Raw genomic sequence first — 12,549 nt, 5'->3', positions numbered from 1 at the left:
TAATAATAATAAATACATCTTCTGCAAGACAATACTTACTGGCATGAGAACCATTCTGCAAGAAGATAGCGAGGAAGCCCAACCACAACATGATACGATAGTGGAAGTGCCAAGACTGACTACCAGTACTTCTGAAGGAGTCCCCACTTCACTTTTCCAGGTCAGTGGGCTCCTCTACAAATGGTAGCGGTCCGAGTGTGAAGGCATTTGACTTATATTTTATAAGGAAACATTTTAGTATTACTGGGACAGTTTTCACTGTCAAGGGCAGTTGAAATTATTAATTTTTTTTTAAAAACTAATTTACATCTTTTTCTTTGTTTTTTCATAATTTTTTTTAAATATCTATTTTGTCCTCTCTATTACACTCTCATTCATCTTATATTTCAATTCAGCAGTGATCCATCACAGATATTCAATTTATTTATAAGCATTAATAATAAATATTTAAACTTCAAGTATTCAAATAAAAAAAAAAAAAAAATAATAAGAAAACAAAGTTAGCAATAAATACAAATGTAGAAATAAATTAAAATAAAATGGTAATAGTATTAGCAAAATTAAACATAAATAAATAAGTTTTAAAAAAAGTTATTTTCTTTATTAAATATCATACTAGTTATAAATTTAGAAAATATAGTGTAAACAGCTTTTGAAACAAATACCATGGTTTATTTACAATAAATCAAACATTTCCCCATAAATATTTTTAATAATCCTGAGTAAATTGTGTTTTTTTTTGCTCATAAAAATATATACATAATTGTTCAGGCCAGAGGCTGAACATAAAATATTCTATGTTAAAAAGGGACGCATATGTTTAAATAACAAGTGAGAAAGGGCGCCATCTAGGAGAACAAGGGCAATCAGCACTGGAATGGATAATCCGTGGAAGTTGAAACCTGAGGATGCAGCCAAGAAATGAACCCACTTTGTTACGAGCGTTCGGCAAAGGATGCCCATGTAGCACAGGACGGGTGTGGCAATGGGGGCACCCAGGGCAGAGGTCGACCCATTGCAACAGGACGGACAGGTGACATACATACAACTTCTTTTCCTGCCGCTCATCTCACGTAAGACATCTCATCACAGCAATAAGACCCATAAATCAAAATTAATGATAACAAATTAACAATATTATACTTATATTTTGGTTTACCCAATTCTACAGCTGCCAGCTGCTATATTTCATTTTCCTCAATATACATATTATTTCATCTTATCAGTAATTATGTTGTTTTTTCTTATAACTAAATCCAGATAAAATTTATTTTTAATAAACTCTCATAGTTACGGCAATGCCTGGGAACAATTCCCCATTAGGCATTGCCAGGGACCAAGTCCCTTCAGTAATACTGTCTCAGAGTAAGGCAATGCCGGGATCAAGTTCTCATTGGCATTGTCAGGGAGCAAGCCCCCCAAGACCATATAACACATCATCATTTTATTCAAACTGTTAAGCTCTGAAAATTATATGATCACCCGGGGAAGCGGAACCAGTCCTAATTTATTACTGGGTGGTAGTTTTGGTAAGTTCATTTTTGAACCCCCACTGCCGCTAAATCTTATCTGATGTTATGTCAGAGCTTTGAACAGATCACCATAAAGAAATTAATAAGTGGATACAAATAACTTGGTAACAAATTATTTTATTTAAAAACTAAAACCAGTCTCAAAAAAGTGAAAAGATTATGTATAAAGTAAAATATATTATTATAGTTCAGCTATGTATTTATAGTATGATTGCAGTAGGTTGTAAGTTTTTAACATGGTGGATGGTCATACTGGAGCGTTATGTATAGTTTAATAAATCTCATAAAGAAATGATTAAAAGATTTTCAGATTGCCACATTGACAAATAATGAATTAAATGAATAAGGGAATAATAAAAAACATTTTGTGAACATTGAACATGTAACAGACATTTATTTTGTTGAACATATTTTATATATGAATGGTCAACCGTAAGTGAATATGAAAAAGATGGTCAGGGAAAAAATAAAAAATAGTTCTCAACTATTTAATGCTTACTTTTCTATTCACAATGTAGGTTTGCATCAGGGCTAAAAACAAAGCAATACAAAGAATGTATAGTCAAAGCAAGAGTGAAAGAGTAACATAAAAAAGATGTAAGGTGGAAGTATACAAACTATTAAAAACTTATATACAATAATAAAGGGAGTAAAGATGAATACAAAAACTATCTTTTTGTATTGTATACGAAAATTATCAATTTATTTAAGTTTTTAATAGTTTGTATACTTCCACCTTCATGTCTTTTTTTGTTTTACTCTTTCACTCTTACATTGACTGTAACTACTTTCTATCTTTTTTATTTTTAGCCCTATTAAAGACCTACATCGTGAGTGAAATGTAGGCAATAAATAAATAAATAGTTGAGAATTATTTGTATTTCTTCTTGACCCCAGCACTGACCATCTCCTTTATATTTTATTGGAAACATTATTAAAACAAATAAATTAATAACATATCTTAAAAAAATTCTGGAAAAATATAATAACTGTAATAAAATTATTTCATAATCAAACAATGTATATGAATTTCAAAATATTAAGTTAACTAAAACTAATTGCTACAACATATAAGAGTTCTTAATAGTTAAAAACCATCAATAAACATTATCAAATCAAACTTCAATATGTGATTGTTAATAAGTGTTATTAACAAAAATTTTACAAATTCAATAAAAACATGTAGAATTATATTTAAAAGATAACATGGGTATTATTGATTATATTCTTATTCTAATAACATTTATATTATCACCCAAAACCACATTAATATAAAGCATTATTCCATTATTTAAAAAAAAATTATAAAAATCACATTTTTTATATCATAAAGAAATTATAATATACATCTCTTTTATTTAAAAGGTAACTTAACTCAATGATCCATTAAATAAATACATTCAAGGTTAGTGCTAAAAGTGCTAATGCCAAGAAACTTCAATTAGTACCAATTATACAAATTTCCTCTCAAAAAAAAAAAATGAATAAAAAAAAAGAAATTTTAAGATATCTCATAGATTAGAAATAAATTAGTACAAAAATAATAAAGTTATAAAAATAGTAAAGTAACTATTTAAAATAACCTCAAAGTGACGGGCAAAAGCATTTTCAAGTAAACCTGACCGAAACTTAGGAGCATTTTCAAGTAAAGCTGACCGAAACTTAAAAGTATTTTCAAGTAAACCCGACCGAAACTTTTGAGAATTTACTTAGAGCCCATTAGGCCTAAAACTTAATGGTCCCAATTAATATTATTACAGCACTAAATATAATGATTCGCAGTTCAGTAGCAAACCAGAAATAATTTAATTTCTGTAATAATCATAAAAAAATAAATAATACATTTCTGAATAAAATATTTGAAAGTATAGAACTAACAATGTTTATTTTAGCTATTTTAATATAATCAGTATAAATTAATATTTAATTATTAATTAACATTTAATCATAAGTTCAAGTGAAACTTAACAATTAACAAGTTGTTTTCACGTTTGATTTTAGAATAGGAGTCTCCAAACTAGGGCTGAGGAGGACAAACAATCATGCCTGGCATAGACATTTTTAGGGGATTCAGGATCTTTAGTTTTAACATCTTAAACTGTGCAAATAGAAAAAGTTTTGTTAATTCGAGAAATTTTTTTTCTACTTTTAGCATGTTAAATCTATATAACATTTAACAAGGTAGAGTCTGTTAATAGGTCTATTAAATGGAGAATGATGTCGAGCCAAAAGACCAGTTGAGCTCCACACCATTTTGTCTACTGTCATTTCAACAGCTTATGTTCGTGTTTTGTTAGTGTTGCTTTTGTTTTAGAAGTTTTGAAACGCTAATATAGTAATGGATAAAAATAATGAAATCCTGGAAAGTTTTGGAAGAAAAGGTTACAAAGTTTCTCAGAAAATCCACTAGGATCTCCTTTGTATTTAACCTACAACATGGCTTTAAATTAGGCTGCTCACAATCCTATACTCGTATAATTTGCACATTAAAACTTTTTACATTTAACACATCATGAATACCCCTTTTGATAACATTTTAGAATGCAATTAAATCATACAAAAATAACAATCCCACCTTTTTATTTAATGGCCAATTTAGAAATACAATAACTGATATACATAATAAAAAATAGTAATTTTAACTGTAGTTGGTGATATCATCTGTAAAGAATCATGGTGTCTTAAGTCTGAAATCCATAGTAAGGAGAAAACTATGTTTTAGACTTCTACAAAACTATAAAATAGATCAAATTATAATAATTTCCATTGTATTTTTACCTAGGTTATCAAAAATTACTAAAAGTTCTACCGAAGCTGATATGAATTTGCTCGCATCCATAAAAAAATGCTTATTTTGTCCTCCTCTGTCATGGCATATATAGTACTTCACAGGGAAAGTATTTAAATAAATCTTAGTCACTAGTAGCTGTAAAAGAGGAATCATTCTAGTATCATTTGGTTGTCTTAATTCAAAAATTTTTTTTGTAGTTTCGCCATGGCTATTGAAAATTAAAGTTGAGTGAGTTAAGGTAACACTTTCGGAGACCCTTTATATAAAATATTACATAAAAATGAAAAATAACATAATCTACTCGCTACTGAGCTTCATCAACTTTGGCAATTTTCTACCATTATTGGAATAGAGAGCCACTACACATCTGCCAACAGCGATGAAAGTAAATGATTTTTTTTTTTTTTTTTACAACTAATTAATTTATTGTTTAATTTATAAAAATAACAGTTTCACAAAAATAAATATAGAGTGTTATATAACTTTAAGTTATAACTTATAAATTAACTTTTAAAGTTTTTATCAATGTAACAGTTCTTCTTAATTATCTATAAATTGATATTTTTCTTGTATTTTAACAAAGTACAGCCATATTTAAAAAGAAATTAGTAGATTGAACAGCTGCAGGAGATGGAAATCTTAAAGTAAAGAGTATAATGGTGGGGTATGCTTCCAGGGCGAGTGATACCAGAGGGGAGGGGGTTTATTCATTTCGTAGGTGTGGCATCCAGTACGCCATATTTGACAGTTAGAGTTGCTTGTGCACTCCATATGCCAGCAATGGCTATTTAATCCCTAGGCAGGGGATTAAAAAAAAGTTACTCTAGAGTAAAAAAAAAATTACTTTAAAAAAAAAGAGCTAAATATTCTAAAAAATAATGTTTAAAAAAAAAAACTTTCTCCATTATCATCATACTATCAGAAACAATTATTTAATTGTATCTGTGATTAAATGAATGGTTTCAGAAATAATTATAATAATGTCCAAAATCCCTATTAATTTCAAGATAAACTAGCCTTCAAGGAGCGTAGCCTAGCATGATTTTTGTTTAGGAGGAGAGTACAGCTATGGCACCCCCTGGCATTAAGGAGTCTCCTTAAACTATTTAGCAAGATAGAAAAAATTATTCAAAATTATAAAGAAAAAAATCAAATTGGAATGTCTGGATCGCTATATGGAGTATATATTTTAAGATTAATAGAGAAATACAAAATCTATTAAATACATTACTTTTAACTATCTAATTATTTGGAACTCTTCAACCCTACTTGAGCCATTTTGATCCTTTACTATAATTACTATAGAAACTTAAAAAACATTAATTATTATAAACGGGAAGTTTAATTACAAGAGCTATAAAAATTAAATTTTTTTAATAATTTCAAAAACTCCAAGTATGTATATATTATATACCATGTTTTCCACCTATACCAGAAAATAGAGACTATCCTACAAGTTTCCACTTTAATTTATACAGGAAAAAAAATACTTTATTACTTGGATGCTCCAAAAATTTAAAGTCAATCTTTAGAGGCAGGAATTGGACTACCATAGCTTTAGACTTGAGCAAACTTAGGTGTTGTACCAAGACATCCAAAACACCATGGAAGTTTGTATGCATCATGAGTGAGGAAAGGAAGCAAAAATTGACAATTATGGTCTAATGATTTTAAAAAACAAGCTTATTTTGATAGATTACATAAACTAATTTTATTTGAGCTAATGTCTGTCACTCAGAAGATAAGATTCCCCCATTAGAAGAAAAATTTATTATAAATAAAACAAAGGTGAAGATGGATCAGTAAACAGATGTGGAACACCCCATAACAACAAAACTGCATACACTCACTTCTGAATCACAAGTGAAAAATAAGTCATAATTCTGGCAGCTGATCAATAAGCAAGCGAGTTACAGCAACGGATCTTCCCTCCAATTGGGAAATTTGTTAGGACAATAAGGATTCCCAATATATTTTTGAATCTAACAAAAAAATAAAGTCAACTTTTTTTTCATCTCATCATATTAAAAAATTAATACAAACGACTTCCTAGGAAAAAAATCCAGAATACATTTAATAAAATATACCCACAAAGAAGAATTTATCATACAACTTTGCATCCAGTTCCTGCCCCACCAAAAAATTAGTATGTATATTTTCATATACAAAATTTAATCATATTATTCACATTTACATAGACATCTCTTCAAGAACCACGATTGAACCTTGCCATGCTATTTCTTGGAAGGTGGTGTGGTACCAGCTATTGTCGTCCGGTGCAATACCCTCAAGCCGACTTCTGACCTGGGGAGCTGAGTCTCAGGAGTAGCTTCGTGCCCCACGGCAAGGTTATCAGAGATGATGAAATCTCCATCTTCCCACTGTACCAAATAAATAATAAAACCTTAGTTTTTTTAACGAAGTGTTTAATTAATACATTTAAGTTGACCGTAGATTAATATGAGGAGAAGATGGCTAGGAGTGTGGTAAACAAAAACTTATTTATTTGTGCCAACATTTTGAACTGAATTTTAGACCTTTATCAGGGTTGAAAAAATAAAAAAGAGATAACAACCATCACTCAGAGAAACATGAAAATACAGATTATGAAGAAGATGGTCAGGGATCTTTGAAAAACAATCATCGTTTTTGAAAGTTCTCAACTGGAACAGGTTGATGAACATCCAAAAGAAGATCAGCGAGACTCCAAACTTATGGAAGAAAATACTGCAGGAGGAATCAATAGAGGAGTGGAATGGATGGTGAGTAGCAAACTAGAAGGGCGCTACTTTGAGAAAATTCTTCCCCACCGTACTTTCTAAATTGAAGGCTAAGTGGATCCTCCCAGAATCTTGGATCTCACAGATCCTAACAGGACACGAAGGGTTCCGGGTAAAGCTGCAGAGCTTTGGAAAGAATAAACCCACCAGTGCCCCATGTGCAGTTCCTGAAACAGCAGAACACGTAGTAGTTTTTATTTGTATATTTTTTGCTGACAGCACCCCTCCTCCCCCTCCAATCTTCTCCTCATATCAATCTAAGGTCAACTATTAACACCTCATTATTCTAAATAATAATAATAAAAAAAATGAAAACTAGCATTGTGCTTGTACTGAATATGTTTGTCATCTTTAACAAATTCATGGTTAATATCTTTCATAATCCTTTTAAACTCATCATAGGAGGCCATCCTCTCAGATGAAGTCCCATAGTCGTATACGAAGGCCTCTGTCATACCCAAATGGAAACACAAAACCTAAAAAAATATAATAATAGGATAACTAATTTTGAAAAAAGTAATGTTAATATGGGAAATTGAAGTTTGTAACTAATACCTCTTTTTTTGTTTTTGGATGCTTGTATATTAATGGATGAACTGGCCCGGAGCGCCGATCACTGATCATCCACAGTCGGTCCCATTCTTTCTTTTTTTCAGAATCCAGTCCATCTATGACTTCGTGAAGTGGAGCGAATGAGGTGGCCCCCTCCTTGGGAACAGCGACCATATGATACAGTGAATAGGCGAAGGGAGCTGGCTGAAAGGATCCGTCAATATGCCACCCGGTTCTCCCAACACCTTAAAATAATGTTAACATCTTACAAAATGATATAATGGTGAATTTTTTTATTTGGTTTATACAATAATTTATAAATCATAGGAAGATCGAGGACTGCTCTAGAACAGGCTTTTCTAACTCTTGAATCATCTGTTAGAAAAATGGGCCTTGTAATGATCTTTGAAAACCAATAGTTTTCCATAAATGGAGAGATCACAACATGAAGAAAGCAAACAATGAACTGCTCTCAGTATCTAAGGAACCAGATGTTAAAATAATAAAGCTTGGCAGGCTTTCACAGGCAGACCATACGACCAAAATGGATGCTCATATTTTAAGAAAGCTCCTAGATAAGAAACTACATAAAAATACGACTGAGAGGGCACCCATAATCATAATAGGCTCATAATATAGAAGAATATTCCAGGAACTTACTTGGTATTCAAAGCTAGAGGACAGCTACGCTTAATCAAATAAACTAGTGAAAGCTGTGAAGGTATGGACACAGAGATAGGTTTTAGAGCCGATTGATTAACTCTTGTAAAATTAAGATATTAAGTTTAAACTTGATAAATTATTCTTTTTTCAATTCTGAAAAGTTTTCTTCTGAATTTGAATTTACAAAAATATCAGAAGTGATTCAACCATTACCTGTGCAACCTTCATTTTTGTCATTTGAAACTCTGAAAACATCAGGGTGAGGCGACTTTGGATGTTTAAAGAAGGTTGATTCAAGTTCTCCAAACCATTTGCTTATTTCAACATGTCGTTCCCCACTGATAGTTCCTTGATCTTTAAATATGAGCATGCGGTGCGTAGTAACATCTTCTTTAATTTTTTCAATTACTAAAACAAGAATAACAATAACAATACAGAATAGAATAGTGATAATAATAATAATAGTATATTTATATGTTATTAAATATATTAATATAGATATATTGAAATAGAGTTAGTCAATACAATAAATAGTCACATATAGTGATATTCAACAGGAATAATATCATTTATATAAATAAATAATATTGAATATAATTATGCTGTGCATGATATAAACATTTTACACAATTAAAAAAAATTTTACCGCTTATTTTTCTTTAAGACAAAAGCTACACATCATATTCGGACGACAGATATTTAGATTAAAGTTTTAGGTTTTGAATTAAATATCACTGCTTTGCTTGAAAAGTGGCCCATCTTACAAAAAAAAACTTATTTTGTTATATTTAGAATTGTGAAATTCAATTTCAGAGATAGTACTACAGACTGCAGTTACTTTCCTCAATGAGATTGTCCTACAAAATTTTCAAAAGGTATTTGAGTTTTTAAAAATGAAATCCAGTCTAAGGTAAAATCTAGGGGATACATATAATATTAAAAAAAAAACTTTTTTAAGGTGTGCCACTATTTTTTCTTTGTAAGAAAGCAAAGCAGAGATATACAAAGCACAAATTATGATCCAATTCTATGGGAATTGGCAGTATTTTAAACAAATAATTTAAGCTATTAGTTAGTTTGGCATGTTTCAGGATCTGTTGATAAATGGGACAACTTGACAAAAAGTTATTACAATCCCTTATCCTCCCACATCTCGATTACGGATGCCTAGTGTATGAAAGACTATCCAATGAAAATGAAATGAGACTAAAAAGAGGCATTCTCATATCTTACATTACTATTCCGAGCAAAGTATCTCAGCTCTATCCCAGTATCCGAAGACTATAACTTCTTGGAATATTGATATTTTAATCCCTAATAACCAAAAAACTCTTCTATATCATTGACCTGCTCACCCTGCGTTTATCCATTTGCCTTTTAAACACAAAATCCCAACCTACTGATTTGTATATGCCTTAGCATAGAACTGACTCCTTTGAAAAATCCTTTGCTATTCGAGCTACCTCATTTAGGAATCCTTTATCCATATCCATTCATAAAGCTTTCTCCTTAACATCATTCAAACATCAATATGAGCTCTGATAAATATCTGTCTTTTGTTCATATTTTATTTATATAAATATTATAATATTCTATATATGTATGTATAGTTGACCGTAAAAATTGATATATAGGGAGATGGTCAGGGTTGCGGTCAAAGGAGAAATAAAAATAGTTTACAACTATTTATTTTCCAACGTTTCGCCCCACTTTGCAGGGCTTCATCAGGGCTAAAAAGATACAAAATGAAAATATGTTAAGATATTAGAATATAATAAGAAATATGTCATGCAAAGTGGGGCGAAACGTTGGAAAATAAATAGTTGTAAACTATTTTTATTTCTCCTTTGACCGCAACCCTGACCATCTCCCTATATATAAATATTATAATAGTTTATTTACTCATGTTCAAAACAAGTTAGTGTAGCCGAACAAAAGCTGTTAAAATTGTCCCAAATTATTATTCTTAGGGGACCAAGTGTCCAAGAATAATTATTGATTTTCATTCATTCTCAATGACATTACATTACAAGTTGGACTGCCTCGTTTTAAGCCTCTCATATAAGCTGTGCGGCAGCTGATCGTTAGGTAGTTATGAGGAGAGTCTGTTTTGGTGAAATTTCTAACATATCACGGAATGTAGGTTGATTCCTGCAATAATGAGTTCTTAATACTGGACGAATTCTTTGAAGCTTTCAAAAATCTCCTTTATTCTGATTTTAATAATGAAGGGCCATCAAATAATATTGGGCCAAATATGCCAAAGCTCTGTAGAAGTTTCCTCAGCATTATAATATAATTACCATTATAAGTTTCCTAGGCCATTATATTTCAAAACAACCAGTTATTACAGCCTAGCTCCAGCAACTTTAAAAAATATTGTTTGGCAAAGTGAGAACAATTTATATAGATTATTTTTATTAACCAGGAAAACATTTGCTTTAAAACATGATATTCCACAAGAATAGAAGTGGATAAGTGTGCTTAGGGTATTTTGTTGTAAAAACTGTAATTACTGGTAATATCTGACTTGTATATTTTCCATAGGTATTTTTCATTATTTAACATTCATAATAGGAAGACTACTGCTACTGTAGTATTGTATGATATCATAGCAATATTTAGTCTATCATTGCTTGATTGCTTACAAACTTTTAGGTAGACAAATTTCAATGTTTACTCTAGAACTTCTCAACTAATATCTAGTTAAGATCATATCATTCCATTACTTTTAATTTAAAACGGTCAATGGGATAGAGAGTATCATAAAAAAACAACTTAAAGCTTTGACAGTTGCTGACACTAAAAATAGGATCAACACTACCTTCAGGACGGTTTTCTGTTTTCAAATCAACCCCACGAACTTCGCATCCCAGTTGAACTGGTTTAAGCTGATAAAATTCCTTGTTTAATTGACTCATGTATTGACGTAATAAATGGGATTTATAACACATAAATTTAATTGTAATGTTTACTAAAACAAGAGCTGTGATGTAATCAAGGAGGTAACTTGCAGGCTATCTTTAAATTTGATAAACCGGTGACAGTTCAATACTGCTCAATTTTGACAAGTATTGAACCATTTTTTTACTGACTTCTGAGTACAAATATTGTATTTTTAGGATTTAAATTAAAATTAAATATTCATTTAAGGTATATGTCATCAATTATTTATTCCTGGTACACCTATTCTTCTAATTTCATAATAAATTTTATTCCAATGACCGTATATGGAAGACTTAAAAAAAAAAAAATAATCAAAAATAATTTTAGTAAACAAATTAAATATTAAAGGTATTACCAATGCATTTAATTTTGTTAAATTACAAAAAATGTCTTGAAATAATATTTAACTACATGAAATACCATAATTATGTCTAAGATGTTAATAATTTATGTTTCCAATTACAATTAACCATTACAACAAATAAATTAAATAATTTTCATTCACTTTTCTCAAAAATATATATTTTTATCGAAAAATAATATTTAATCACAAAAGTTTTTGAACTAAATTCATATTTTGAGATTAATATATGTTCAGTTGGTAGAATGTTCAGTTTGCTCTATGATCCATGTTCATCTAGAATGGTAATTATTATTGCTTTAATTTATTTTTTAAAACCTTGTCTGATATTCCTATAAGTGATTAATAAACTAAGAAAAGTAAATCTAATAAGTTTATTAGTACTCATTTCAGTAATTAAAATTATATATTTTATGACAAAATGAGTAAAAAAAAAATTCACTAGTCAGTTGGCCTATTCAATCTGTTGAAAAACTAATAAATCAAAAATCAGTTGAACAGATTTTATTAAAATTTTCTTGGACGTTTCTCTTCAATAATGCCATTGGAGATATAAAGTTATTTAAATCCTTATTATTGTTTTAAAAACTAATTGGGTTTTAATCCAATTCTTTTGTGACTTTCTCCATCTTGAATTTTAAAAGTTTTATTATTTGAGGCTTCCATTAAAAAAAATTTTTCTTTTTTGGCTTTATAAAAATTCTAATACATATAAACTATGACAAGTTTAATAGTTTAAAATAAGTTTTAATTATTTATTGTTACTTATAAAAATGATTATGAAGTTAATGGTTAGTTATGAAAAGATTCAGAATCATTAATAATTTGATACTGGTTTACAGCCTTAAATTATTTTATTAATAATATGAATATAAAACCAGTTGCTCCATTTATTGTAAATGTTGCATATGTTGGTATTATTTT

At 29.7% G+C, this 12,549-nt stretch overlaps 2 protein-coding genes across 4 annotated transcripts in view; both read right to left on the bottom strand.

The window, feature by feature from the left end:
- LOC106678911 (serine protease 28) overlaps positions 1-110 on the bottom strand; it is an 11,175-nt gene extending 11,065 nt beyond the window's left edge. The window contains exon 1 of the mRNA XM_014417760.2: positions 40-110. Within this exon, the coding sequence (XP_014273246.1) occupies positions 40-91 (52 nt within the window). The 5' untranslated portion in view covers positions 92-110. The remainder of the gene's footprint in view (positions 1-39) is intronic.
- A 4,753-nt stretch (positions 111-4,863) lies between these two features.
- LOC106678918 (alpha-ketoglutarate-dependent taurine dioxygenase) lies at positions 4,864-11,341 on the bottom strand. Of its 3 annotated transcripts, none has more exons than XM_014417778.2 (6): positions 11,143-11,341; positions 8,532-8,726; positions 7,659-7,900; positions 7,424-7,579; positions 6,512-6,704; positions 4,864-5,118 (listed from the first exon to the last, which is right to left on the bottom strand). In XM_014417778.2, the coding sequence occupies exons 1-5, from the start codon at positions 11,270-11,272 to the stop codon at positions 6,558-6,560; spliced, it is 870 nt and encodes a 289-aa protein (XP_014273264.1). In that variant the 5' UTR covers positions 11,273-11,341; the 3' UTR covers positions 4,864-5,118; positions 6,512-6,557. The 3 variants fall into 3 exon arrangements, with proteins under 3 accessions (XP_014273264.1, XP_014273263.1, XP_014273262.1); XM_014417777.2 differs by having other exon boundaries at positions 4,983-5,118; positions 6,518-6,704; XM_014417776.2 differs by lacking the exon at positions 4,864-5,118 and having other exon boundaries at positions 6,411-6,704.
- Positions 11,342-12,549: the final 1,208 nt, after the last annotated feature.

Source organism: Halyomorpha halys, unplaced genomic scaffold (genome assembly GCF_000696795.3).
Source record: "Halyomorpha halys isolate HHAL.00 unplaced genomic scaffold, Hhal_1.1 Scaffold168.1, whole genome shotgun sequence".
Taxonomy (NCBI): Eukaryota; Metazoa; Arthropoda; class Insecta; order Hemiptera; family Pentatomidae; genus Halyomorpha; species Halyomorpha halys.
This window is presented reverse-complemented; position numbering and strand designations above follow the sequence as displayed.